Raw genomic sequence first — 26,176 nt, forward strand, 5'->3', positions numbered from 1 at the left:
GCTATTTGTATCACCCACATCAAACTAAAGGGTGTGACATCACACAGATATTTCTGTGCTACCAATTTTGGCCAGGGAGAAACAATCACAAGGGGAAGCTAGTCTACATTCAAACCATCTATAACAGAAGATAGCCTTTACACTTGCACCCTTCCTAGTGGGAGAAATTGGCATAAGCATAACACAATATCACTGATAGTAAAGTAGATTGCATTTTACAGATGGAAGCTGAGAATTGTTCAATGGCATAACTACAATAGTGGACATATGCTGACTTGTTTCATCAGACCCCAATCACTTATACATTTTGCCACCTTTCTGGTCTTCGAATGCCCTAAGACAGTGCACACGTTTGTCTGACAGAGAGAAAAGGCTCAGTATAGTGGCATGGTGATGCACCAGCTGGAGTGTCAAGTCACCATTAATCATCTACATTACCCTTTGCGTGATTGTAAAGCTGTTAGTAGTTAAGCTGGATTCCCAAAATTTTAATTCACTGCAAGATTTCCAGTATTCATCAATCCTAACTCAGTCTTTCATTTATTCCTCTAATTTAATTCTTTCACATGGGTGATCAGAAGCAGCCAAAGTCATCATAAGATTGCACACAGCTTCATCCATCACTATTTACAAGGCCAAGTGGGGAAATTCTTGTATTTGATGCAGTGGAAGGTGCATTAACTCAGTTGGTTTCACTATTCCTTTGATTGCAGACTTCCTTCTCTTCAAGGATTCTAGGGCTGCAAGTCCTTGAGCTTTGTTGATTAGATGTGTGTTCTTCAGTGGAACTAAGAAAGCTTAGCCATCATTTTGAGAAGTAAGTTCTTCTAGGATTGCTCATGCTTCCTAAGTGGGATCCCCTAATCTTGAAAAGTCCTTCTAATCATCCTTACAAGCCATTTCAAGGAACTTCCATCCTGGATCTCACACCAAAGGCAAAATTTTCTCCTGGCATTTGCAAGATGGTAAGGAAGATATGTGCTCTTTCTCTGGGAGTCATACATGTTGAAGGCTGAACAGCAGCCTTCATCATCCCTTCCCCCTTGCTTCACTCGCAAGTGAGAATCAGAAATTTCAGAGACAACATTGCCAGATTGTTTCTCCCTACAGGTCAGCATAAGAAACAGGTAACAAAAACATGGCTTTCTACTGGCAGGTAGATCAGATCTAGAGTTTTAGATAGTGTTTGCATTTAAATTTTTTTCTTAAATGTAGGTACCTGTTGGTGTCACCTTATCTTTGCAAATTTCTGTGGTAGGGATTTAATTCCCAAATGTTTATTAGGTTTTTGTTAGAGCCCAGTAGCCACAGCTGGCAAAGTTTTGTCTTGGAGTGTGATTAAGGGGATTCAAGTTTTTTCTTCCTTACTCTATCTTTCCCATTCATTTATTTTTGGCATTCCAGGAATGTAGACTTTCAGGGTTATTAGCCTCTTGTGTTTCACTTGAGTACCAGGTGTCTTCCATTCCTGACTCAGTCAAGTTGTTGCCCATATTAACTAATACAAGCCTGTGGGTCCTTCAAGTCATAATAACCATTCTTTTGGCATTCAGCACTTTGGATCTCTCATGTGAATTGTGATTTGAGCATGTACTAGTTATGAAGTTGCGATGAAATAAGTGAAATTTTTCTTATATTAGTTTTTTCTTTTTTCACACAAACCCATCACTCATATTAGTTCCTCCTCCCAGTCCCCAAAGATACTGATGTCTAATATTTAAAATGACGCCAGTGATTGATGGGTTCTAGGTAGCTCATGTGCTGTGCTACTATATGATATATTATAGTGTTTAACCCTTAAACGCCTGTTGGACGCAGCAAACATCGACTAAAATTGTCTGTTGAATGCCGAGTGGACGTAGCAAACGTCGACTACAAAAAATTTCAACCTTTGGTCAACTTTGACTCGACCGAAATGGTCGAAAAACGCAATTGTAAGCTAAAACTCTTACATTCTAGTAATATTCAATCATGTACCTTCATTTTGCAACAAATTGGAAGTCTCTAGCACAATATTTCGATTTATGGTGAATTTTTGAAAAAAAAATTTTTTCTTACACTCGCTGGTAACTTGGCCGAAAATTTCATAAATTCTTTCATCATTTTGTCGTAATTTTTGCACTGTTCTATATTAGCCGTTACATAAAGTTTTATATATGAAAATGTGCGCAATTTCATGTACAATACAATAGAAAATAACTCAAGGTTGTATCTTTTACCAGTTTTGAAATATTTTCATATAAATCACGATAACTGCCAAAATTTCAACCTTTGGTCAACTTTGACTCGACCGAAATGGTAAAAAACTTAAATTTGTAATATTAAAACTTCTTTTTTAAATTCGATTTAGTAATATTCAATCATTTACCTTCATTTTGCAACCAATTGGAAAGTTCTAGCAGACAATATTTCGATTTATCAGTTTTGAAATTTAAAAAAACAAAATTTTTTCAACTTTAACTCGACGAAATGGTCAATTATAAGCTAAAACTCTTACATTCTAGTAATATTCAATCATGTACCTTCATTTTTGCAACAAACTGAAGTCTCTAGCACAATATTTCGATTTATGTGAATTTCTTGCACTGTTTTATATTAAGTCGTTACATAAAGTTTTATATATGAAAATGTGTACAATTTCATGTAGAATACAACAGAAAATAACTCATGGTTGTAGCTTTTATCAGTTTTGAAATATTTTCATATAAATCACGATAACTGCCAAAATTTCAACCTTCAGTCAACTTTAACTCGACCGAAATGGGAAAAAAACGCAATTGTAAGCTGAAACTCTTACATTCTAGTAATATTCAATCGTTTACCTTCATTTTGCAATAAATTGGAAGTCTCTAGCACAATATTTCGATTTATGGTGAATTTTTTAAAAAAACATTTTCCTTACGTTTGCGCGGCAACTCGGCCAAACATCTCTGAAATTCTTTCGTCTCATTGTCGTAATATTTGCACTGTTTTATATTAGTTGTTACATAAAGTTTTATATATGAAAATGTGCGCAATTTCATTTACAATACAACAAAAAATAACTCATGGTTGTAGCTTTTATCAGTTTTGAAATATTTTTATATAAATCACGATAAATAGAAAAAATTCGACTTTCAGTCAACTTTAACTCGACCGAAATGGTCGAAAACTGCAATTGTAAGCTAAAACACTTACAGTCTAGTAATATTCAATCAATTAGCTTCATTTTTCAACAAACGGGAACTCTCTAGCACAATATTTCGATTTATGGTGAATTTTTGAAAAAAAAAAATTTTTACGTCCACGCGTTACGAATTCATGCATCATTTTGTGATAATATTTTCTCTGTGTTGCTTTGATCGTTTTAAAATTTGTTATATACCAAAATCATCGCAATTTAGTGTACAATACAACTAAAAAAAATTAAGTCATTAGCTTTAACCGTTTTATTTTACAGCGCGATTTGTATACAATTATATATGAGTTTTTTTTCGCTGTCATATATTCCAATATTTATATATGATAATGATATTTTTTTCATTCTGATGGTTGCATACTAAACTTCAGGCAATGACAAAAAAATGAGCCAAAAATGAACTCTTAATCTTAAAAACTAATCGTGCTGTGATTTTTAAAAAAACTTTTTTTCCGCTTCGGCGCTAACTCACCGAACGCCGCCGGCATACGGGAGACGTTTTTGTAAATAGGGCTTCGGCGTTAAAGGGTTAAGGATATCCAGACCATGAATATGGTCATATATGAGTGATGGTTTTGTTTTATATGAAAGAACTGATTCAGTTTTCCAGTCTTTAATGAGAAAAAGAGAAGAGTCCAAATTTTGAGTAATATCTTTATTCTTTACATGCAAACAAGATACAAGGATTTTCTTCATAGGTAGGGAATACTGCTTGGAATAACAACTGGAAGAGTTGTTTTGTATGATGAAGTAGCCCCTAATATTCCTAACCATACTTTCCAAGGTATAAAGAAACAAGTCAGTTGCTAAGAGCTTTATATGTAAGGAAGATAAAAATAACACTCAAGTTTGTTGCTATATTTTTGTAGCCTGAAAACAAACAGTCTTTTGATGTGTTCTCATTGCTACCAGTGGTGCACAGGAGACTTTATTTCTTTTTCTTATTAGTATCATTCAAAAAAATAAATGAGTGTGTTTGTTTTGGGATAAACTGGAATTCTTGAGAACTTATTTCACAATGAATTTCTTAACACCACAGATTGGAAAAATTGGTAACAGTATGATCAAAGTTACTTCCCCCCCTCACCCATCCAGTTTAGTTAGCCTACCAATGCTGCAATTAAGGCTTTTTTTCATTGTTTCACTATGTCATTGTCTTCCAGCTGATCAAGACACTTGTAGAATGAGGGTTTGTATGTCATGAAACTTTTAATTGTTTGAAAATTATTTTAATTTATATTGATGAACACCTTGTAATCTATTCATAATTGACATAGGTCCTACTTGAAAGAGGGGCTAATCCAGACGGAAGTCGGAAAAATCGATGTACGCCATTGCTGATAGCTGTTAGAGATGGATTTTCAGAAGGGGTCAAGGTAAGAGACTATAACTTATGTGAGTGAAAATGTAATACAATATTCAGTGTTTACAAAAGCTGTCGGCATAAAGATGTTGTTATAGCGAGAAATAAAGTAATTTGGAATACCTTATTCTGTGCTAAAACATGAGCTCAAACATGTTTGAAAATTAACTACGGTAGATTAGCTCTCTCAGTGAACTATTTATGTGATATTCACAGCAGAACTCCAGCCATTATATTCTATGCCTTGATTAAACCAGTAACTACAGTAATTCAAGGCAGCAAAAATCTTACCACTGTACTGTGGAACCAGAATGTTAGTTAAAATCATAAAAGTTGATAAATTACCTTCGATCCAAACAAAAGCAAAATTTTATTTAATATACAAAAAGACCCCATGAAACAAAATGGACACTGCAGACAGAACTCGTTTAATTGTTACTTATTTGGATGATCTGTGGCTCTGCTGAAAGATCTTAGCATAACTGAATGTGAAAGATTTGTTTCATGAAGCCAGCACTTACCAAGAATGGTTGTTCTTTACCCAGGTGTTTAGGACCCAACATTGTCCCTTGTATTTTCACTTTCCTGACAGATACCACAAACTGCATCTCCAAAACATATGCATGAGAATGGCTGAGTTTATGGAAACAAAAATTAGAATGTGTGAAGGAATAACTGAGTCAACTCTTCTTTATGAAGGTAAAGTGGGAAGTTGAATAAAAATGAGGGAAGAAAGGTAGAAGCTGTGTAGATGAACTGTTTCTGTAGTATGTGTAGCATGAAAAGAGTGCAAATGTAAGAAAATGTAGGGATACAAAGAAATTAGTCCAAAAAGATTATTGTAAGTGAAAAGATGGACCAGAGGGTTTTGAAGTTTGGTCATGTATTGGAAATGGAAGACAACAGATTTGTAAAAAGTGTGTAATTCAGATGCGCTGTTTAGGAGCAGGAGAGAGAACCAAGAAAGTTTTGACTGGATGGGGTGTAAAAAGGGATTTTGACAAAGGAAAAATCTATTTCTGAGGGAGGCCCTGTGTCACCCGGTGAAATTCTATCAAGCACAAATTTCTAGGTATAGATATTGCTAAATATACCAGAGAAAAAGCTATCAGGAAATGTTGGGGTTACTACCCCCAGATCGAACATCTATTATGGAATAGACATCGGTATAGGTAAGGGTGAGTGATTGTTGTCACTGCCACAGGACTGCACTCTGTAGATATCCCAATGACAAAACCCCTGGAACGTGAGGAGCCGATCTAACGCCCGCACTCACCTGCCCGCCAACCGACGACCCCAGCGCCATCTGTACTCATTCCATGCTAGCACCCTCCACAAGCTTGGTATGCCTACTCGGGGAGGGAAATCTAGACCCTGGGAGGGTCACCGGGTGACACAGGGCCTCCCTCAGAAATAGATTTTTCCTTTGTTAAAATCCCTTTTCTGAGCTCGTCCCTGTGTCAGCCGGTGAAATTATGACAGAGAATCATACTAAGCTTTGGTGAAAGTTTAAAAGGAGCGAGTAGTTAGGTGAACATGTATAAAAACACTATTACTGAAAATAGTTTTAATTATCCCTGAAAACATGATTAAATACCAAGGGTATAGGCAGATAAACTGAGATATAACTAGGGGTACAATTAATATCACAGTAAAGGACATGAGAAATAACTATGTACGTAAATAATATTATAATGGGAAGGTACTAAGACTAGATAAACGACAGAAAAATTTATAAAGGTACCTCCAGCTTAAAACTAAATTACAGTAAACATAACAAGCTGCAAACTTAAAAACTAACACCGCAAAATTGTACATCATAATATGAGGAGCCAGGCTGTGAAGCATGTCTGGTCCAGGAGAAAATGGCAGGGCAAGTAAATGAGGCAGGCGGGGGGGGGGAGGATAGGGATTAAAGGTTAATTTTAAGGTGGAGGGACAATGCTCCCTACAGCCACATGAGGGGGAACTTCAGAGCTTCCAGTGATTTCAGATAGTGGCGTTTGAACACTGATGGAGATTTCCAGCCCGTGTACTTCTTAAGCTCATCAAAATTCATAGTATGAAAATAATTAGTGGAGGTAGCCACTGCTCGGATATCATGAACCTTAGGGACTGAATCCGGATTAGCTTGCTTAATGAAGTACAGAATTTGTTGTCTTATAGCCTTAAAAGAAAGCGTTCCTCCTTTTCCCTGATAAAAAGAGGACCAGACAAACACTGAGAAGTTCTCCGTAAATAGGCCCTCAAGGTAGCGACTGGGCATAAAGACAGGTCTTGTGGAAGAGGAACAACCTTCCAGGGGACCACCTATCCTGAGGGTCTTCATTTTTCGCTAAGAACCTTTGATCTGGGGAAAGCAGAACTTCTCCTGACGGGAGAAAATCCACATGATTCGCATCTCTAGAGAGAGCAGACAGTTCTGATATTCTGGCACCTGAAGCTAGACTAATTAGGAACAATGTCTTCCTTAACAGATTCAAATAAGAACATTGATCGTTATCAGTTTCTGAGGCTAATTTTAGAACATCGTTAAGAAACCAGGAAACTGTATGCGGACGGGTCGCTGGTCTCAAACGAGCGCATGCTCTGGGAATGGATGAAAAATATGAATCTGTTAAATCAATGTTAAAGCCATGCAAAAACACCTTTTTCAAAGCTGATTTCGCTGTGGTAATGGTGGCCGGAGCCAGACCTTTTTCAAACAGTGACCTAAAGAATGATATTGCCAAATTGGTGGTCATGACTTGAGCTTCAGATTCCTTCAAAAAAGATGCTAACTTTTTAACTGCTGAATCATACTGTCTGAGGGTAGAATCTCTTTTATCTGATTCCAGAAACAGAGTATTAACGGGATCAATATCTGCACCTCTCTGGCGAATTTCATAAAGTCCATAAAGCCAGGGCATTCAGAATTCTTGAGGAAGCTGACACAGTCCGTGTTTGCACTACTTGAGTCAGCTGTGGCTTGGGTATTTGATGACACCGTAGTTTGAGTTGAGCTCCAGAAGAAGAGGGAACCAATTGCTCTTCAGCCAGTTGGGAGCTACCAGGGCCACTTGACCTTTGAATGACCTGAGCTTGTGCAACACCTTTAACAGCAGGTTTATTGGCGGGAAAAGATAGATTTTCTGCCATTTGTTCCAGTCCACTGACATTGCGTCCGTAACGTAAGCTCGAGGATCCAGGTTGGGAGCAACATAACAAGGGAGTTTGTGATTGCTCTCCGTGGCAAACAAGTCCACCTGAAGGCCCGGAACCTGACGCCATATCCATCTGAAAGAAGCCTTGTCCAGGGACCATTCTGACTCCAGCGGAGTTGCCCTGGACAGGGAGTCTGCGATGACATTCCGGACTCCTGCTAGATGGGTAGCTGATAGTTGCCAGCCGTGCTTCTCCGCCAGGGAGAAAATGGCTATCATCACTTGGTTTATCCAACTCGATTTGGAACCCCCTCTGTTTATGCAATGTACCACTACTGCGCTGTCCAGCACCAGCCTGATATGAATCTGGTTGGTGGGGCAAAGTTTCTTCAGAGTTAGAAACACTGCCATTGCCTCCAAAATGTTTATGTGGAATTGACGGAACAGAGTGGACCATGTACCCTGTACCTTTTCTTTTGGTGAGTACCCTCCCCAGCCGCTTAACAAAGCGTCTGTGTGGATTATTAGAGCTGGGGAAGGGAATTGAAGGGGGACTGACTTCGAAAGACCCTTGACTGTGGACCACGGCCGGAGTCTTTTCCTCAGCACCGGAGGAATTAAAGACACCTTGTCCCTGAGCTTGACATTGGCTCGTCTCCGCCACACTCTGTTTATGTCTTTCAGTTTTGCTTTTAGGAGCCGGTCTGTTACGGATGCGAACTGAAGAGAACCCAGGATTCTTTCTTGCGTTCTGCGAGAGGCTTTCCTGCCTTTGAGGAATTGCCTGGTGGCTTTGGCTATTTCTCTCCGTTTGGCTGGCGGAATAGACAGCTTGTGCGAAATCAGATCCCATTGGATACCCAGCCACTGAAATCGAGCCTCCGGAGTTAGGCGGGACTTCGCCCTGTTTATCTGAAAGCCTAGGGATTCCAGAAACTCGATCACCATGGCCGTAGCTCTCCGGCATTCCCCGGCGTTGGATGCCCAGATTATCCAATCGTCCAGGTATGCGGCCAGCGATATCCCCCGGGACCGTAACTGCTGCACTACCGTGTCCGCCAGCTTTGTGAAAATTCTGGGTGCTATGTTGAGCCCGAATGGCATGACCCTGAAGGAGTAGGCTTGTTTCCCCAGTCTGAAACTGAGGAAGGGAGAGAAGTTCCGCGCAATCGGGACGTGATAATATGCGTCTGAAAGATCTATAGAGGTGGTGACGGCTCCACGAGGAAGTAGAGTCCGTACCTGCGCGATTGTAAGCATGCGAAATTTGTCGCATTGTATGTAAAGATTGAGACGCGAGAGATCCAAGATTACCCTTTGTTAACTGGAGTCTTTCTTGGGCACACTGAACAGTCTGCCCTGAAATTTCAGGTGTCTCACTTTCTTTATGGCCCTCTTTTGGAGTAATTCCGCCGCAAAGTCCCGCAGAGCTTTGGAAGACGGCTGATGAAATCTGATCAGAGGGGGAGGGCCCTTGATCCAACTCCACCCCAAACCTTTGGAGACTATGCTGTGGGCCCACGGACTGAAGGTCCACTGGTCCCTGAACAGGTGAAGTCTGGCGCCCACCTGACTGGTCTCACTGGGAAAGTGCAGGTTTGCCTCCTCTACCTCGGCCTCCTCTCCCCTGGGAGAGGGGTCGTGCGGCAGCCTTGCCTCTGAAGGAGGCCCTTGCTCTACTCCCCCTTGCGCCCCTGTAAAGGCCTCGAAACGACCCCTGGCCCTCATAGGAGGGGTTGTATACCGGAGACGTCACGAAGGAAGGCGCGGCAAGGGAGTGTTGAGCTGGCTGTACCAGCACGAACTGTTGAGGTTGGGCCTTAGAGGTAGAAGGCTGGCAAACTTGCGAGACAGGTACAGCCTGGACAACAGCCTGCTGGTGCTGTCTTCTGTGCCTCCTGTATCTCTTGCCAGGTCTATTTTGAGGGCCGGCGGACTCGGGGGTTTTCCTTTTAAAGGCGGGGATACCCCAGCGGGAGCGCAGACTCTGATTTGCCCTGGTTGCCTCGGCCAGGACATTATTGACTTCTTCTTCCGGGAAGAGACTAGCTCCCCAGAAGGAGCTTTTCATGAGCTTGTTAGGCTCATGTCTTATGGTAGCGTCGGCGAAGATGAATTTGCAGCATTTCATCCGCGCTACCATGAAGTCAAACAAGTCTGCCTGAAATCCCGCTAACAGAGACTTCGTCAGAACTTGGAAGAGTGGCTCATCATAAAATGTTACTGCGGTTGATTCCACCAGGCACAGGGAGTTCAATGATCGGCTCAACCGACACCTAGCCTCAAACTCAGCTTTCAGGAGGGCTTCCGGCAGTTTGGGAAGCTGCTCGCTGAACAAGGTGGATGCACACTCCGGGTCCAGCTTACCCGTTGTAAAAGTGGCCGGGGCATCCTTCCAAAATTCATCGTCTCCGGGGAAGATCAGAGAGGTGGGATCAGTCTCCCAGAGCTGAGGCAACGGCTTACCTTCTGAGCATGCTTGGGCGGTTGCGAGAGCCACCTTAGTCATGCAGGGGGTCGGGATCCTATCTCCCAACGAGAACATCGTGAAGTTGCCCTTGAAGGGGGTCAACTTCGTGTTCTCCGCCTGCCACTCATTAAAGGTGCGCATCAGTGTAGACTGCGCCTGATCCCTTGGGAAGATCACTGTCTCCTTTGGGACCATATCCATCCTTACCCAAGCTTCCTCCGTCAGCCTGGCGAAGCCTGGGTAGGGGGCCAGCAGATCAGGAGGAAAGAATTCCAACTCCTCGAGCCTGTGCGTGCCTAGACCCTCGATCGTTAGGGTATCTTCATGCCGGGGAGCATGAAGGGCCAAACGCCAGGGATTTCCCTTGTCAAATGGAGGGAGGGCGGAGGCATCCGGAATGGGGTAATGCACTGCTGACCCACCGGAGCGCATGAACCCGGAGAGCATACTCTCCTGGCTCTGCAGCCTCTCCGTAAGCTTGTTAAGCTTTGCATCAACCTCCGAGGAAAACTTCTGTGGAAGCATTCCAGCAAACGCCTCCGGGTCAAAGGCAGGAAGGGGAGGAGGGCTAGCCTTAGCTGCCCTCAAACTCGCTCCCTTAGCAGAGGGAGTGGCCTTGCCTGCGGAAGCCGCCGGACTAGTGTCCCGTGGCTTCACCGGAGGGAAGGGAGTTGCCTTGCAGGAGGCTGCGGACTTATAGCCCTTCGCCTTCCAAGACTTCTTCAACTTGGGGACAGCGGATTGCGCCCTGTCCTCCAAGTAAGAAGATTTTTGAAAGCCCTGAAACAAAGAAGAAGCGGTGGATGAAGGGGAATCAAAAAGGGACCCCGCCCCCACTGCCTCACTTACCTCCCTACCTACCTCCTGGTCCTGTTCGGTGTTCATAGGTTCCAGGTCAAGGTTTATGGCTGCCACTTCCTCCGACACCTCCACATACAAATTCTCGTCCTGGGGAGGCTGGGTTTCTACCCGGATCTGCTCGATGACAGGAGCGGCAACCGGGTGGAACAGCTGCGAGATCCGGCGCCGTTGGGTAAAGCAGGTTCCGGATGGTCTCATCCAGAACGTACGGCTTCCCCGACGGAACGTTCCTGCCGTAACCAGCCACCCAGGCTCGAAGGGAACCCAAGGCGTCGTTACGGGAAGCTTGGTCGGCCTGGAAGAGAGCAGGGACTTAATAACCTAGCGCTCGGTAAAGAGATATATATAAGCAATATATCAAGAATATAACGTACTCGAAACAATTGAGGCAACCAGGTAAACTAAAGGCGGTAACTATAGGCTTACCGACTCGTCCTGGACACGCTCGTACAGAGCGAAGCAAACCTCACAACCGTCCGGGTGCCATACGATAAGATCGTCGAGACACACTGCACAGCCCGAATGAGACCGGCAGACGACGTGCCCATAGGGTTGGTGCAGCACAGCAGTGCACCTGGACTCCTCACAACGTACTGTCTGTAAGTAGGAGAAGGTATATGAACACACTAATTTAAGGCGCTCCGGAGCAGAACCGGCGGAGATAGGAGCCTTAAACAACAGCAGGTAATGGAGCATGCTAATTAATTTATACCGAACCCGCCGGAGTATTCCAGCAGGATGATAAATCAGAGCAAAACATGACACACACTAAATTAAGGAGCGCCGGAGATAGTTCGACGGAGCAGGCCTCAACCTAGGATCATGCAACTCTTAAATATAAAATCAACTTAAAGTATAATTATTGCGAGTCCGGCAGCAAGCATTAATTTATACCGGACCGCCGGAATGCTCGGCGGGACGATAAACCAGAGCAAAACATGACACACATTAAATCAAGAAACTCCGGAGACAGTTCAACGGAGTAGGACCTTAACTTAGGATCATGCAACTCATTGGTAGTAAGTAAATGGTTAACAACATAGGATAGTAATACACTGCTGGTCAAAGAGCTCCGGCGCAGACCCCTCCGAGATCCCGTGCCTCCGCCACTTGGTTACAGCGGGGAGGGCGGGGTAAATCATTACCTCCGGTTAGTATACAGCTAGAGAACTAGGTGTGACTAAGGCCAACCTACTGAAAACCAGAACCACCGGAGTGGTAATAGGTAAGAAGGCAACGGGAGGGCCGGGGACGGCAGAGCGGAACCAGTTGGGAAATGTTTAAACCCTGAGGGTGATCGAAGTTCAGCCCGACCCGGAGGAGAGCGAACCAACGAAACACTAGCCGAGCTGTTGACACTAGAACGGAGGCCAGGAGAGTGGGTAACTCTCAACTGGAAACCAGACTAGTCCCCCACGGGGTGACGATCGAAGAGACCGACATCCCACACGCGGGGAGATGACACACCACTGGCCAAGTCAGGGAGGCAGTACTTAAAATGGTGGAATCGAGAGTTATGTTCAGGTGGACGGGAGACCCCCTATACACTGACTAAAACTCCCCACGGGGTATCGACACAGACGTATCGACTTCCTGCTCGCAGGGAGACTTATGACACTCACCAAAAGTACTAGGGGAGGATAGGACAATAACATTAGTCTATAGCAACGCCAAACTTTCACCCTCCTCTGAAGGCACAGCCCAGACAGTAAAAGGGAGGAGAGAGAGGAGAGGAAGAGGGGTGGAAGGGAGAGAAATTCCCGTAACGTAGTCCAACCGACAACCGACCCATAGGGTAGAAAGGCAATGCATAAAGAAGATCCCCCGTTTTATTTTTCTTCTCTCCCTCATTAGAGGGAGGAGGGGATAAGGCTTCAGATGCCCTAGCGAACCCGAAAACGGGCGGTAAGGCGGATGGAACAACAAACGGGAACTCCCTCAACCAGCCTACCCCTCCCTCCCCCGCTCAAGCGACACAGTCGGAGAGATGGGAGCTAAGACAATGCTAAAGCCTAACCTGAATAGCCTAACCCACCGATTGAAGCGAGAGGGCTAGGCTAGGATCAATTTCTGATAAGTACCGCTAAAGTTAACCAAAACTACATAAGTACACATAATATGATTGAATATACAAAATTATAAGGACTTGTGCTAAGCGTATAGCCCTAACCCGGCGAGGCGAGCAGGAGGTAGGCAGCCAATTGGCTGCACCTGACGCCGAGCCTGGACCACAATAAACCGAATTATCCATGTCATCCATTACACTACAAATCAGAGAAACTGACAAAAGAAAGCACCACCTTTGAGAGGGAATCTATCCAGAGAGCCTGGTAACAGCCATGAATTAACTGTAAGAACCAAGATAAGGGAGGAAGCCTCCATGAGGAATGACGCTAATCAAGGTACCAGGAACCGCCAGACATAGATAAACACCTCCAAAAGGAACTTCTTTGAAGGGGAATTATGAAACATGAGTAAAATTGTAACGACCGAGAGAAACCCCTGCAGAAACAAGCTGTAAGGGTGTGCCTCAAGGTCATTATGAGGCAACGAACGTTGGGAGCGTCCAATATATGACCCTGTAAATATTTATTTACGGGCCAATAAAAGCCTCACTAATAATAAAAACCCCACAAGAAGATGGTACTTAACTTCACAATGGTGAAATTGCTTGACGACATGATGGAACTCTAGGAAAATTAGGGCAAAAGCCAGCACAAGAAAAATATCTTCCGAAAGGAAAAACGTGCTAGTATGGAATGAGTACAGATGGCGCTGGGGTCGTCGGTTGGCGGGCAGGTGAGTGCAGGCATTAGATCGGCTCCTCACGTTCCGGGGGTTTTGTCATTGGGAAATCTACAGAGTGCAGTCCTGTGGCAGTGACAACAATCACTAACCCTTACCTATACCGACGTCTATTCCATAATAGATGTTTGATCTGGGGGTAGTAACCCCAGCATTTCCTGATAGCTTTTTCTCTGGTATATTTAGCAATATCTATACCTAGAAATTCGTGCTTGATAGGAATTTCACCGGCTGACACAGGGACGAGCTCAGAAAGGCCCTGGAATGTAAGGGCCCAAGTAATTAATAAGTGTGAGCATGTGTCTAGAAGATAGAGGGGAGTGACATAGCTTATAGAATTGAGGTTGACAGCCTACTAATGAGCCTTCCATGCAGGCATCTTCTTATTATTCCTATATATATCATATATATATATATATATATATATATATATATATATATATATATATATATATATATATATAATATATATATATATACACACACACACACACACACACACACACACACATATATATATATATATATATATATATATATATATATATATATATATATATATATATATATATATATATATATATATAGTCATAAACTGAACTTACGTGAGGTTAGGTTCCAGAACCCCTCATGCAAGGTGAATTTTCGCGTAAGTTTGGCATGGTCTCTAAAAATACTAATAAATGCTTATTTGTAAAGTTTAAACACTAAATATGACCCAAATCATGCTCCCAAATTATAAAGTTAACTTTTAAATTATATTAAAGTTACTGTAATTTCATTTAAAAGTTAGCTTAGTATGTTACCCTTAAAAAAAAGAAATAAATGGTTGACATAAAAATAGAGAGTTGGAAGAGAATTTCTGTCTCTCTCCCCTTCAGACTGATCTATTTTTAGAAGTCTTCTCAACCTCTTTTTAATAACTTCATTCTACGTCTCTTTCTCTTTGTTCTGAAATGCTTTTTCATGAACAAACAGTGTTTTTTATTTGAACTAATACAACTCTTAGTTACTATGTCTCTATGTTTTAGAACATATTTGCCACACTAGTGCATTTACACTCCATAAACGGTACAGGTAAAATTAGATCAATTTAAACTAATTACTGTACAGGTAAAGACATACAGAGAAATAATAAGTTATAAAAATGTGTGAGCACTAACTATGAGCGAGAGAGAGAGAGACAAGGGTTGTCCTTACTTAAGCGAGTGAAATCATTTATCAATTATTACGGAGACTGAGAGAATACACACGAGAGAGAGAGAGATTGTCCTTACTTAAAATATCAAGTTAAATTATTGATGAATTAATGGAGAAAAAGAGAATAACATGAGAGACATGAGAGAGAGAAGTTATTTTTATGTTAGATATCAAAAGATGGAAATTCAGTATTAAACTAACTGTTAAATGAAATTAAAGTTACTCTAATTTCATTTAAAAGTTAGCTTAATACATTACCCATAAAAAAGAAATAAATGGTTAATGTAAGAATACTGTATAGGAGAGTATGAACATTAATATCCAATTTCTTTTTCCCCCCATTCCACCGATCTATTTTTAGAAGTGTTCTCAACCTCGTTTTTAAAACTTTCTATGTTCTGTCTCTTTCTCTTTGTTCTGAAATGCTCTATGCCTCTGTGTTTTAAAATGGCGCATTTACATTTTGTAGATGATACAGGTAAAATTAGATAAATTTAAAATTATCTACTGTACAGTACAGTTAAAGACATACAGAGAAAAAATAATATGTAGGTTGCGCTAACTACGAACGAGAGGAAGAGAGAGAGAAGGGATTTTGACAAAGGCAAAATCTATTTCTGAGGGAGGCCCCGTGTCACCCGGTGAAATTCCATTCTTACACGAATTTCTAGGTATAAATATTGCTAAATATACCAGAGAAAAAAGCTTACAGGAATGCTGGAGTTACTACCCCCAGATCGAGCATCTTCGATGAAGATGTCGGTATAACCAAGGGTGAGTGAAGGAATCACAACCACAGAGCCACACTCAAAAGACATCCCCATGTCAACATCCCCGAGAAGAGTGAGGGCCGTACCAGCGCCCATGCTCCCCAGCCCGCCACGTGGCGACTCCAGCGCCATCTGAACTCATTCCAGACTAGCACCATCCCCAGGCTTGGCATGAGCCAGCAGGGGGGCAAACCTGTACCTCAAAATAATCTAGGGGGTCATCCGGGTGACACGGGCCTCCCCTCAGAAAAGATTTTTCCTTTGTCAAAATCCCTTTTTTGAGTTTGGCCCCGTGTCACCCGGTGAAATAGTATCAGAGAATCATGCCAAGACTGCAAAGCTACAACAAAATACAAAAGGCAATGGAAAGAGACACATGCTATGGAAAAATAGATTTAATAAAAATATCTCAACAGTGAAAATCAGGTTAACTATAAGTAAATACTGGTGGCAAATAACACCTCACATCAAAGATTATCATAAAAAAAGCAAACTTAACCTAGGAACAAGGTAGATATACAAATATGTGGTACAATAGGGGGAAAATAAGAGGCCCCTACAAATTAATAGAATAACCAGTAATTACAACTTAAACCTAAAGCAAAGAGATACAGTGACAGACAAAAAATATATATGAGGTACATGAAGCAAAATAAAAACCATCCTTCAGTACCTCTGACTAAATCTAAATCCACAGCACATCAAAATCCAAAACACAAGACAGGCAATAATCAGATAAACCAATATCGAGTATGAGGAGCAAGGCAGCGAGGCATGAACTATCCAGAAGGCAGGCAGTGAATAAATGAGGCAGGCGGGTTGGGGGAAAGGAAAGGGATAAGGATAATTAAGGTGGGGAGATGACACTTCCCACAGCCAGTGTAGAAAATTTTAGAGCTTCAAGTGATTTTAAATAATGGCGTTTAAACACTAGAGGTGATTTCCATCCTGTATATTTGGAAAGTTCGGCAAAATCCATATTATAGAAATAATTAGTGGAGGTAGCTACTGCTCGGATATCATGAACCTTTGGGACTGAATCCGGGTTAGCTTGCTTAGTAAAATACAGAATTTGTTGTCTTATAGCATTCAAAGAGAGAGTACCACCTTTTTCCCTGATGAAAAGAGGACCCGACTTAAACTGTGGAGTTCTTTGGAGGTAAGACTTTAAGGTAAAAACTGGACACAATGACTGGTCCTGAGGAAGAGGCACCACCTTCCAAGGGGACCACCTGTCCTGAGGGTCTTCATTCTTAGCTAAGAACGTATGATCAGGGGAAAGGAGGACTTCTCCGGATGGAAGGAAGTTAACATGATCATCACCTCTAGTGAGGGCTGATAGCTCTGAAATTCTGGCACCTGAAGCTAAGCTAATCAGAAACAAGGTTTTCCTTAACAGATCCAAGTATGAGCATAGAGAATTATCAATGTCAGTGGCTAATTTCAAAACATCGTTGAGGAACCAAGTAACGGAAGCAGGGCGAGTTACTGGTCTCAAACGGGCACATGCTCTGGGGATGGAGGAGAAGTATGAATCTGTAAGGTCAATATTAAAACCGTACAAAAATACCTTCTTTAAGGCTGATTTAGCTGTAGTAATAGTGGCCGAGCAAGGCCTTTTTCAAACAATGACCTAAAGAAAGTAACTGCTAGGTTGGTTGTCATAGTTTGAGCTCCAGATGCCTTTAAAAAGGACGCCAATTTTTTGACTGCCGAATCGTATTGTCTGAGAGTAGAATCTCTCTTGTCTGATTCCAAAAACAGTGTTGGCAGGGTCAATGTTTGCTCCCTTCTTTGCAGCAAACTTTATAAAGTCCATAAAACCAGTGCATTCTGAATCCTTAAGGAAGCTGACACAGTCTTTGTTTGTACGACTTGGGTCAGTCTGGGTTTGGGTATCTGATGACACCGCAACTTGAGTTCCTGTAATAGAGGGAACCAGTTGCTCTTTGGCCAATAGGGAGCTACTAGAGCTAATTGGCCGTTGAATGACCTGAGTTTGTGTAGGACTTTTAACAACATGTTTATCGGAGGAAACAGATATATCCTCTCCCAACAATTCCAATCTATGGACATCGCATCCGTGGCGAAAGCCTGGGGTCCAGGTTGGGAGCCACGTAACAGGAAGCTTGTGATTGCTTTCCGTGGCGAACAGATCCACTTGGAGGCCGGAACCCGGCGGCGAATCCACTTGAAGGAGTCTCCGTCCAGAGACCACTCCGTCTCCAACGGAGTAGTCCTGGACAGGGAGTCCACTACCACGTTCCGCACCCCGCTAGGTGGGTGGGCTGACAGATGCCAGCCGTGCTTGTTCGCCAGGGAGAAGATTGCTACCATCACCTGGTTTCGCGACCTGATTTGGAGCCGCCCCTGTTGATGCAATGAACCACCATGGCGCTGTCCAGCACAAGCCTGACGTGAATCCGGCTGGCGGGGCGAATTTTCTTGAGTGTTAGAAACACTGCCATAGCTTCCAAGGTGTTTATATGAAACTGTTGGAACATTGTGGACCATGTTCCTTGAACTTTTGTTTTGGTGAGTACCCTCCCCAACCGCTTAATGAAGCGTCCGTGTGGATTACCAACGCCGGAGGGGAAATTGAAGTGGAACCGACTTCGACAGGCCACTGACTGTGGACCATGGCCGGAGTCTTGTTTTCAAGATTCGCGGGATTGAAGAGATCCTGTCTCTGAGCCTGACATTGGCTCGTCTCCGCCATACTCTGTTTATATCTTTTAGTTTCGCTTTCAAGAGCAGGTCCGTCACTGAGGCGAAATGAAGGGAGCCGAGAATCCTTTCTTGAGACCGGCGGGAGGCTGCTTTGTTCCTCAGAAATTTCCTGGTAGCGGCGGCAATCTCTTTCCGCTTGGGTGGCGGGAGGGACAACCTGTACGAAGTCAGGTCCCATTGGAGGCCTAGCCACTGAAACCGGGATTCCGGAGTCAGGCGGGACTTCTCTCTGTTCAGCTGAAAGCCTAACGACTCTAGGAACTTGATCACTATGGCCGTAGCCTTTCGGCACTCCAGAACTGTCGGAGCCCAGATTATCCAATCGTCCAGGTAAGCCGCTAGGGAGATTCCCCGGGACCGTAGTTGTTGAACGACTGTTTCCGCCAGTTTCGTAAAAATTCTGGGGGCTACATTGAGTCCGAAAGGCATGACTCTGAAGGAGTAGGCTTGTTTCCCGAGTTTGAAACCCAGGAAGGGAGAGAAGTTCCGCGCAACTGGGACATGATAGTAAGCGTCTGAAAGATCGATAGAGGTGGTGACGGCTCCACGCGGAAGTAGGGTCCGTACCTGAGCTACCGTAAGCATGCGAAACTTGTCGCATCTTATATAGCGATTTAGACGTGATAGATCTAGAATCACTCTTTGTTGGCCGGAATCTTTCTTTGGGACTGTGAACAACCTGCCTTGAAATTTGAGGTGCCTTACTTTCTTTATTGCTCTCTTGTTGAGAAGCTCCGTTACAAAGTCCTGTAGAGCTTTGGAGGGGGGTTGGTAAAACCTGGTCAAAGGAGGGGGATCCTTGATCCAGCTCCAACCCAGACCTTTGGACACAATACTGTGTGCCCAAGGGCTGAAGGTCCACTGGTCCTTGAACCAGTAGAGGCGACCACCTACCTGACTGGTCTCAGTGGGAGGAAGAGGGCTTGCTTCCTCTACCACGGCCTGATTTGCCTCGAGAGGCGGATCCAGACCTACCTCTATATGGGGCATGACCCCTACCTCCCCTTGCACTTCTATTGAGGCCGTGAAAAACCCCACGGCCCTCATAGGAGGCGTTGTACGCCGGAGAAGAGACGTACGATGGCGCAGCAAGAGGTTGGGCTGGTTGGACCAGCACGTATTGGTGGGGTTGAGCCTTGGAGGTGGAGGGTTGGCCTACCGCCGAGACTGGGACAGCTTGAACCACTGTCTGGGGATGAGGCCTCCTTCTCCTGAAGCGCTTCCCCGACTTAGCCTGGGAACCACCGGCCTCGGGAGTTTTCCGTTTGAAGGCGGAAATACCCCAGGAGGAGCGAGACTCTGATTAGCCCTAGTAGCTTCGCTCAGGACTTTTGAGACTTCCTCCTCTGGGAAGAGGTTAGTCCCCCAGATGGAGCTCTTCATGAGCTTATTGGGCTCATGGCGAATGGTGGCATCCGCGAAAATGAATTTGCGGCACTCCAGTTTAGCCATCATGAAATCGTACAGGTCTGCCTGAAAACCTGCTAGCAGGGGATTTAGCCAGAACCTGGAAAATTTGATTCTCTGCGCATGAGGCGGCTACCGCCTCAGACAGACACAAGGAATTTAGAGACCGGCTCAGTCTCGTCCTTGCCTCGAACTCCGTCTTCAGGAGAGCTTCTGGGAGTTTCGGAAGCTGCTCACTGAATTGTGAGGATGCACAGAAGGCATCTAATTTGCCCACCGTAAAAGAAGATGGGGCATCCCTCCAGAACTCCTCACCCCCCGGGAACACCAGGGATGTGGAGTCCGTCTCCCTGAGCTGGGGCAGAGGTTTGCCTTGAAGCAGGCATGAGCAGTTGCCAAAGCAACTTTATTCATGCAGGAGTGGGTAACTTATCACCCAAGGAGAACATAGTATAGTTCCCCTTGAACGGAGTGAGCTTGTATTATCTGCTTGCCACTCCGTGAGAGTGCGAAGCAGAGCCGATTGTGCCTGGTCCCTAGGGAAGATCACTGTCTCCTTTGGGACCTTATCTGAACGTACCCAGGCTTCCTCCGTCAGCCTAACGAAGCCTGGGTAGGGGGGCAAGAGGTCAGCAGGGAAGAACTCCAGTTCCTCCAGACGTCTTGTGCCCAAACCCTCGATTGTCAGGGTATCCTCATGGCGGATGGCACGTAAGGCAAAACGCCCACGGGTTTCCAACGTCAAAGGGAGGGAGGAAGCAGTATCAGGGATCTGATAACTGGGTCCGGCACCGCCGGAGCGAGCCATATCAGCAATCAGATTCTCCTGACTTTGCAACCTGTCAGCGATCTTGGAAAGCTTAGAGTCGACCTCTGACGAGAACCTAGCTAAAAGCATCCCGGCGAACGCTTCAGGGTCAAAGGCTGGCTGGCGAGGAGGGCTGGGTCTAGCCGCCCTCTTACTCGCTCCTTTGCCCGAGGTTCCAGCTTTACTCCCGGAGGCCAAAGGTGCGGAGACCTTTGCCTTCAACGGGGGAAAGGGGGATGCCTTCCGGGAAGACAAGGACTTAAAGCCCTTCGCCTTCCACGAAGTCTTCAACTTGGGGACAGTAGATGGAGCACTGTCCCTCAAGATAGAAGACTTGGAAAAGTCCTGAAAAGAAGAGGTTGAAGATGAAGGGGAATCAAACAGGGCGCCCGCCCCCACTACCTCACTTACCTCACCACCTACCTGGTCCTGCTCAGTATTCATGGGCTCTAAGTCCAGGTCCAGAGCAGCGACGTCATCAGAAACCTCCGCGTAGAGGGTCTCTTCTACAAGTGGCTGGGTCACGACCCGGATCTGCTCGATGATGGGGGCGGCCACTTCAGTTGGAATACGGCCGCAGCGATCCGGGCTCCGGGCAGAGAAGGTCTCTCCACTTTCGTCGAGGACATATGGCTTCCCCGGGACGGAACATTCCTCCCAAACCCAGCCACCAAAGCGCGGAGGGACTCAAGAGCCTCCTTTTTCGAGGACTTGTCAGCCTGAAAAAGGGGGGGTGAGTCAAAGGGGGGGCTAAGAAATACCTACAATAATACAAAATGTAGCCAAAACATTGTAATATGGAAGGCAGAAATAACATACGGGTGGAAAGCAAATAGCTTACCGACTCGTCCTGGGTGCACCCGCAAAGAGCAAAGCACACCTCGCAGCCCTCCGGGTGCCACACGATCAGGTCATCAAGTCGGACCGCACAACCAGCGTGGGTCCGACACACCACATGGCCATAGGGTTGCTGAAGAGTGGCGGAACACCCGGGCTCCTCACAGCGGACAGTCTGTAAGTGAAAACAGTAAATGAGCTTACCTTTCTAAGAAACTTAATCTAAGTAGGCAAGGGTATTTCAGTAAAGCGCCGGAGTACTCCGGCGGAGTGAAAAAACCACGTCAGAGAGGGGCCTACTAAAAAGTAACTTAATTTTAAGGTAAGCTGGGTATAAACCCCGCTGACTGCCGGAGTAAACCGGCGGACGAGGGGGCCGAATCGATGGGACCTTCACCACGAGGAATGCCGGGAACAGAACGGCGAAACCAGGGGTGAAATCACCGGACTCTATGACCATCATAAAATAATAATAATAATAATAAAAATAAAAATAAATTTCTGCTCAACAGCGGGGTGAACCGCTGGGAAATTCAAACTAATAAACATCTACCTCAGGGGTAAAAACCGGGACATAAATAAACACACACTAGTCCCCAGGCGGGATGAGCCGCCGGGAAACAAAACACAATAAGATGGTAACATAATTGGTTAACAGACAATATAAAATTACAATCCCCGGAGTCCGGAACCACCCACACCGGAGATCTCAGGACCTTATCGAAGAGAACCAAAGAAAGGTGAGGCTATCAAACACCACGATCCACCGGGCAGATGTAAGCGCCAGTCAACCCAACTAAAGTATCTCGAACGCCTGAGCGAACAATGAACAAGGTCGAGAAGAAAACCCTGAGATGTTCGAGAACCTGCTCGATCAAAGGAGAGCGGGGTGAGGAAAACATGAGCCCAGCTACGAGTCATCTGGAACCAGTTCTAGGAGGGAGCGAATCCCTCAACCAGAAAGATTCACAACATGGGGTGAGAGTCGGACACCGACATCACCCACAAGAGAAGATGACGAGAAGCCGGACCCAAAACAGGGTAGGGGAGGGGGGTGGGTGGAAGTGGACAGGGAAGGTAGTAGGCCAGAGCAGAGGCAAACAGGAGACTGGGGAGAAACTCACCCGCTCGACTGCATGGTACCAAAAAATATGGCCTACACCTAGGGGGAAGAATGACCAAGACCTCTGTATCTCCCTAAAAACATAGACGTAGCCTATGAAAAATGGGAGGGGAAGAGAAGGAAAGGGATGAAAGGGAACAACAGAGAGAGAATTTCCGAGATGAAGACCCACCAGCCGAATGTAAAGGGAGGAATAACGCATCGTGGAGGAGAAATACCCATATTAGAGCTCAACCCCTTCGTAAAGAAGAGGGAGGACAACGGGGACTCACTCCACACCCAAACAACGGACAGGAAGGCACGACAACAGAAATCCCCTCAATCTGCTGACCCAAACCTCTCACTAACCTAACTCAAAGGGGAAGAGGAGGTCATATAAAGCCCTAACATACCTAGGCTGACAAAATAACCAAATAAATCGTCAAATGTGTGAATAAAAAATATAAAAATATACCGTGTTTGGTGCGTAGCCTAACCGAAGGAAGCAACAGGATGAGCCTGGCGTCCCCACGGAAAAGGACATTACTGAAGGTAGCATGATGTCGAGCATCAGCCCACAATAATGAATAAAAATATAATCATTAATAAAAATGTCCAGAGAAACATCCCGGTGAGAAAACTAAGCGGGAACAATGGGAACCCGATATGGGAACCTAAGGGACGGATCAAAACATTATCGTTAAAATGAAACCGAACAATCCCACTTAGAAAACCACCAGGATGAGACCTATGGGGAAGCAAAAAGCATGAGCCGACGAGGAAAAACCCAAACAGAACAAGCCGAGTGGGTAAACCTCGCAGACAACATGGTTGGCTGGGGGACGCCATAGCGTCATAACAAAGCCACGAATAATAACAATTACGGGCTAAGACAGCCAACAAACTATAAGACGACCCCAAAAGAAGATGGTACTTAACTTGGACATGGTGAAGCTGCTCGACGCCATGGCAAAATTACGAAATAAGCCGAAAAAACACAGGCTAACCAAACACCGTGGCGCAAAAATCAAGTGCTAGAAATGGAATGAGTTCAGATGGCGCTGGAGTCGCCGCGTGGCGGGCTGGGGAGCGTGGGCGCTGGAAACGGCCCCTCACTCTTCTCGGGGATGTTGACATGGGGATGTCTTTCGAGTGTGGCTCTGTGGTTGTGATTCCTTCACTCACCCTTGGTTATACCGACATCTTCATTGAAGATGCTCGATCTTGGGGTAGTAACTCCAGCATTCCTGAAAGCTTTTTTCTCTGGTATATTTAGCAATATTTATACCTAGAAATTCGTGTAAGAATGGAATTTCACCGGGTGACACGGGGCCGAACTCAGAAATAACAGTTGTCCTTACTTACGAGAGTGAAATTTTTTATGAATTATTGCGGACACAGAGAGAAAGAGAGAGAGAGAGAGAATTAGTAAGAAATCTTTGACCTCTAATTTGCAACACTCTCCCTTCTTGTCATGTTAAATGACATATCTGACAGCTTTTGCCTTCGAGCTTCTTACAAAAGATGAAGGGAAGAATTTGCTTGTTTAACGTAATATGAATTTTGTAATTACCGTTTTATATTATTATTATTATTATTATTATTATTATTATTATTATTATTTAAAAATTAGTACTTATTATTAGGTAAAAATTTTATTTATTATACAAAACAAATAAACATACCTGTATACATGTACCATAAAAATTCTCTCATCTCATTAAAAGAGAGAGAGAGAGAAATTATTACTTTTAATATTTAATGTTATTTAATTTACATATAAAAGCTTGAAAACTTATAAATTACATAAAAATTTAAACTTAAAAACTTTGCAGAGTTTCTCAGTGTTCGCAAATATTCGTGTGTCTGTGAAAAACTCGTGTATGACAATTAGTTAGGTTCCAATGAAAAATTTGTGTGGCTGTGAATTTGCACAACTTGAATCGTGAAAGTTCAGGGTATTACTGTATATATGTATACTGTATATATATACATATATATATAATATATACATAATATATTATGTATATATATATTGTTACGTGTGTGTCTTGGCTGATCAGTTATTGGTTAATTTACGTAAAGTTGCATGGCCCTGCAGGCCAAGAATACACGTAACCTGTCTCTTGAAGCCAAGAGTTAACCTCAAAGATAGACGTTAATTAATCAAAGGTCGCCAGTTAAGGGGTAATTAACCTTAACAAAGAATATTCAAGGAATAAAGACTTTATGATAAACGTCACCAATCGGTTTTGAAAAAAATCTCTACTTATTAAGATGGTATTAAATACAAAAAAAAAAAACAACGGTTCTCCCCAACAATGAGCGCTAGGCATAACGAATATCAGAGTATTAAAAATGACTTGCTTGCCTAAATCCCCGAGACTTACTGGGACAATTCGGCTAACGCTAACAATATAATAATTTGACTTAATCTAGACTTCGTAATAGCGTATTCCGTAAGTGGTGGCTGGAGAATGAAACAAAGAAAACGGAAATACAGAAAAGTTATTAGTCAATCAACGAAGCTTTAACAAGAATCGGACTTACCTTGAACGTCGAGTCGTTTGCGCATACAATGGACCTCAGGAGTCGGGATTCTGGCAGTCTTCCCAATTCACTAATTAATATAGACGTAGGAGCAAAAGTCGAGTAAAGGAACAAAGAAGACCGTTCCGGCATGCTACGCGGCGTACATCCTCGTTCGTGGTCTGTCTCTCTCTGACCTCGCTCGCGTTCCCGCAAGGTGAGGCGGTCTCTTGACACGCCACCCCAGGCACTCCGACCTTGACAAAGACATCGCCGAATGCATAGAGTAAAGGGAAAGATAGCCTAAGGCCACCATTACTAGAGACTATTGAGTGAAAACCCTCTCTGAGGTTTAGGTCCCTAATGCCATAGGCATATTTTGTTTTTGAACTACCCAGCCTATGCACGGGTGCCATCTGTCTCTACTGTGATCGTTATTTTGAATTGCCTGGCCTACCTGCGGGACAGAGATGTTCTCTGTTTAGGGTCAATCTGACTAATATTCCTACACCTAAATACATCGAGGGCTTAACAGCAGTAATATTTATAAAAGCTCCCCCTTAAGAGGGCCTTCACTCCCTTTTCGGGCGTGAAGGTCTGTCCTAAGCAAGCTGTTCGCCTCTAGTAGGTTACTCTTCTTCCCCTAAGCAGATTAGTCCTGGTTAGCCTACCTAGCTACAGAACTACCTAACCCTAGATAGGATATGAGCTATAATCACCACTTTACCTAATTCTAATAGTACTAGAAGGCGCTTACGGTTATTATAGGCTACCCCCCTACAATCATGATGTTTTTAGACCTAGCTTAGTGGTACATTCTATGGTATTCCCTAGCCTAACCTATCCTAACTCGACCATAGCACCAACATAAGAGTTAATGTTCTAACTAAATTACAACGTGGTTTATGTTTAATACAATTAATAATTACTAGTTAATTCATGAGGGTTGCCTCATATGATAAATGGGTGCCTC

General features: G+C 44.0%; 1 protein-coding gene across 1 annotated transcript in view; it reads left to right on the forward strand.

Annotated features, from left to right (window-relative positions):
- Nucleotides 1-26,176, forward strand: part of LOC136835190 (ankyrin repeat and SOCS box protein 12-like) — a 90,337-nt gene that overhangs the window by 25,490 nt on the left and 38,671 nt on the right. Inside the window, exon 4 of the mRNA XM_067098419.1 lies at nt 4,456-4,554. Coding sequence (XP_066954520.1) covers nt 4,456-4,554 — 99 coding nt within the window. The remainder of the gene's footprint in view (nt 1-4,455; nt 4,555-26,176) is intronic.

The sequence above is a fragment of the Macrobrachium rosenbergii genome, chromosome 55, assembly GCF_040412425.1.
Source record: "Macrobrachium rosenbergii isolate ZJJX-2024 chromosome 55, ASM4041242v1, whole genome shotgun sequence".
NCBI lineage: Eukaryota > Metazoa > Arthropoda > Malacostraca > Decapoda > Palaemonidae > Macrobrachium > Macrobrachium rosenbergii.